The sequence below is a fragment of the Nicotiana attenuata genome, chromosome 8, assembly GCF_001879085.1.
Source record: "Nicotiana attenuata strain UT chromosome 8, NIATTr2, whole genome shotgun sequence".
NCBI classification, from domain to species: domain Eukaryota; kingdom Viridiplantae; phylum Streptophyta; class Magnoliopsida; order Solanales; family Solanaceae; genus Nicotiana; species Nicotiana attenuata.
Window position 1 is genome coordinate 26,545,039 of NC_031996.1, and position 4,686 is coordinate 26,549,724.

At 38.0% G+C, this 4,686-nt stretch overlaps 1 protein-coding gene across 1 annotated transcript; it reads left to right on the forward strand.

The window, feature by feature from the left end:
* Nucleotides 1,259-2,271, forward strand: LOC109231589. Its single transcript, XM_019397239.1, has 3 exons — nucleotides 1,259-1,484; nucleotides 1,577-1,737; nucleotides 1,960-2,271. Exons 1-3 carry the CDS (start codon nucleotides 1,259-1,261, stop codon nucleotides 2,269-2,271), a joined length of 699 nt encoding a protein of 232 aa, XP_019252784.1.

Genomic DNA, 4,686 nt, shown 5'->3' on the forward strand with positions numbered 1-4,686 from the left:
CACATCTGAATATCAAGATGTGTATTAAGATTAAGACATCTGAATATATTAAGATGTGCATTAAGATCTGAATACTAAATAATTAAGACTGTTTGATTTTTAACATCTGAATGTATAAATTTTTTCTTTATTTGAAAATTAATAAACATAAAAATCAAATGAAATACTAACTAATCTAATATTCTATCAATAAAATATATAGTGTTTTAAAATATGATAGTTGTTGGTGGTGATGGCTAACGGGTGAATTCCGACTAGAGGCGGTGGTTGGTGGTAGTTTTGGTTGATGATGGTGGTTCATGCTAGTAGCTAGTAGTGATTGGAAGTGGTGGCGATTATGATTGAGGATGGTGGTGGTGGGTGGTGATAGTTAATAATGGCGGGTGGTGGTAGTAGTTGTGACTGATGAAGGTGGTGGGTTGGTGGTGGTAGGTTATAATAATGGGCAGTGCCGGCTGTGGTTGTTGATGGTGATGGGGTGGTCAGTTGTGCTAGTTGAGGTGGATGAGTATTGATTGCGGGTGAGAATGATTATGGTGGTCAGAATGGTGGGGATAGTGGGTGGTGATGGTCGATAATGGTGGCGACTATGATTGAGGGATGGTGGCGTGGTGGTGGTGGAGGTGGTGGTGGCAGTGGTGGTGGTTGAGTATGGTGGTGGCGGCGGCATGGTGGTAGTTGATAATGGTAGGCGGTGACGGCAGTTAATAATGAATATGTGATAACATCTTAATGAAATTAAGTCTCTGTTATAGATCTTAATCATACAGACCTATTCAGACCCTGTTAAGAGTTGTGTAATTATGTTGATTATATGTATACTGTTATGTGTTAGTTGTATGTTAGTTGTTAGAGTAGTGTTAGTTGAGTAATTAGTGGCCAGCACAGCATTAGCTGTTACACACGTGTATATATTCACAACAGTAATGAGAAAGGCTAAGCTTTCCATTTTCTGCATCTTCTGCTCTCATTTCTGATGAACTCTCTCTCTCTGAACCTTCTAGAACGACTCCATTGGAGCTCAATATCGAGCTTCAAGCTCACATCCAAGTCAGAACTTAATATGGTATCAGAGCAAGGGAATCTCTCCTCGATTATCTGTCTTCGTCTCCGTTCATTTTCCCCAATTTCTTCTTCTCATAATTCTGCTTCTTCAATCAGATCGATTTTGCCCTAATTTCTTCAAATCGCAAAATCGACAGTCAATTCTTCAAATTTTTGCTGGTGTTAGTATATAACACAACAAAGTTCTATACTCATGGCCATATTAGATCACGAAAATACATCTGTTGGTGCTACTGCTATTCCATCTGCGACAAACATCGGAATAGATCCAAGTGATCCTCTTTATCTGCATCCGTCAGATAATCCTAAAGCAATGCTCGTTTTAGTTCCTTTTAGTGGAATTGGATACAGGTCTTGGAGGCGCAGTGTAATGCGTGGTCTATCCGTCAAAAACAAGCTAGGTTTCATAAGTGGAGAATGTAAGCCACGGAGCCTCAATATCAGAGATTCAGACAATGGGAGCGACACGATAATATGGTAACGTCTTGGGTTCTAAATTCACTTTCTAAAGATATCGCGGATAGTGTGGAATATGCTAGCAATGCTGTTGAGCTGTGGAAGGAATTGGAGGGTAGATATGAGCAGACTAATGGTGCCAGACTATACCAGATCCAGAAGGAGATAAATGATTTGTCTCAAGGTGTGTTGGACATTACAGGCTACTATACTAAGGTGAAAAAGCTATGAGAAGAGCTAAACACCTTGAGCAAAATGACTCACTGTAGATGTACCTGTACATGTGGTGCCAAGGAGAACATGCACAAGGCCGAGTAGGATAGAAGATTGATATAATTTCTTATGGGACTCAATGAAATCTACACCGTTGTGCGAGGCAGCATCCTTATGATGAATCCACTGCCAAACCTTGCACAAGCCTTCTCGTTACTTGTTCAGAATGAGAAACAAAGAGAGATTAAGCCAAGTGACCAAATGCTACTTGAGTCTGCCTCCCTAAGTGTCAACACATCAAGACCTGGCTCTTACAAGACCAATTATGCTGCTAATAACAATTCAACTAGAGGCAATAAGCCTCGTCCATTCTGTGACTATTGCAAAAAGCTGGGACATACCAAAGACAAATGTTACAAGTTACACGGGTACCCTCAGAACTTTGGAAATTCATACACTCAGAATTCAAATAGAGGACAGAATCTGAACCAAGCTGAAAGGTTCAACAAAGGAAGAAGAATAGTGGCCAGTCTGTAGGGCATTTCTTCTGAAGCAATGTCAACAGGAAAAGATGAATCAGAAGATGGAAATGAGGTGGGGCAAATCAATCTCTCTAAAGAACAGTATGGACAGATCCTGAGCTTGCTGCAGCATTTTCCAATTGGAACAGGAGGAGAAAGCTCCAGTTGCTACAAGTCATGCCAATGGTGCTGTGNACTATGTACGAATAATTAATGAATTGATAAACCAATATAATATTATTCTATTAATTGATATAATAGTATTCATTATTTGTATTATAACAAAGTTAATGAATTACATTCATTCATCACTAGGTTATATATAGACACACACACAGACACTTCACTGTAATACTATAACGTATATATAACTTGTTATAGTATATATTAGTGTGTGAATATATACAACACACACACTTGTGCTACTTTAACTACATATANTTATATATATATATATATATATATATATATATATATATATATATATATATATAGACACACACACACACACATACACACACACAGGCACTTCACTGTAATACTATAACGTATATATAACTTGTTATAGTATATGTTAGTGTGTGTATATATATAACACACATACTTCGTGCTACTTTAACTACATATATANCCCAAGGTGTCTGAAGAACAAACATTCAAGATCATTTGTAAATAATCCAAATGCTAGTTCTGTTTCTTCCACTTGTTGCACACACAACTCACATTGTTTTCATCATTCCACTGTAAATGGCTCATTGTCTAGAAACAGTTGCACATCTCATTCTGTTGTAAATACTTGTTCCCCAAATAATAAAGTGCAACCTTCCATTGTGAATGGTGTTAATTCTTTGATGTCTTCAAGTAGTGATATAAATGTGTTGTGGCACAACAGACTGGGCCATGTACCCTTTGTCAAGATGAAGGGAATGTCTAGTATCCCAGCATCCTTCTCCCCAAAACAACCTTTTACCTGCTCTGTCTGCCCAATGGCAAGACATGGGAGATTACCATTCCCAGAAAAATCCACTGATTATACCAAAATATTTCAGCTACTTCATGTTGATCTCTGGGGTCCCTATCATATGCCAACCCATGATAATTTCAGATATTTCATCACCTTGGTAGATGATTACAGTAGGTCCACATGGACTCACCTACTGACCAGTAAAAGTAATGCTCTCCAAGTCATCAAAAACTTTGTGTCAATGGTTGTAAACCAATTCAGTACCACTAATCCAATCTATAAGGTCAGATAATGGCTTGGAATTTAACAATACAGAAGCCAATCAGTTTCTCCTCTCCAAAAGAATTATCCACCAAAAGACATGTCCTTATACACCACAACGAAATTGCATAGTGGAAAGAAAGCATAGGTACTTGTTAGAGACAGCTAGAGCCCTTTTATTCCAATCAAAATTACCCTTAAGATATTGGAGTGAATGTATCCTATGTGCAACCTATATAATAAACAAACTGCCTTCTTCTCATTCCAAAGGCAAGTCACCATATGAACTACTGTGTAACAGAAAGCCTACTTACTCTCACATGAGGAGTTTTGGGTGCTTATGTCACCCTACAGTACCCTAAATCCACAGAGATAAGTTTGAACCTAGAACCACGCCACATGTTTTTATTGGATATCCCTTTGGGGTAAAGGGGTACAAAGTGCTTAGTCTGGCCACCAAGAAAACACATATATCTAGAGATGTAATTTTTAATGAAAATGTCTTCCCTTTTTGCATGTCTAAGGACACTACTTCATTTCCTCATACTGTCCAGTCCATCCCTTTCATTGATTTTGTGTCTAATAAGAATGAGCAAAAGCAAACTAGTGAGTCAAATGATCAAAGGGTTTCAAATGTCACACATCCAGATTTGTCTTTTGTTCCTTCATCCTTTTTGATCACGCCCAACTATGCCTTATAAAAAGGACTAAGCGGTCGTTGCAAATATAATCCGATTTATAAGTCCGGAGTCGAATCCCACAGAGAACTAAGGCTTAGCTACAACTGTTCAATATTGTTAAGCAGACAAGCTCGAACAATTCCTATGTTATAAATATTAAGATTCTTGTATCTAATTAACTAACTAATTAAAGTGGTAGATTAACACTAAAGATACTACGGGTTGGAGATAAGATTAAGGAGGTCTAGAGTTATGATTTCCCCAATTGTCGAAATCCTTCCCGCTACGTTTTCTATAAATTCGCCTAAGTATTCTCTACCGATCATGATCGCTCTGACTGTCGTAACTCTCTCCCGAGTAATTACCACAATTTACTAGACATATTCTCCTGAATTATGCTAGCTGGCATTAAGTACGGCTCACTCGAATCACACCCAAGGTTTCGTTATCTCTCATATACGTTAGGAGTGATGTTGTTCAACAACTACCTAAATATGTACTCTCTCCCAAGTAATACACACTAAAT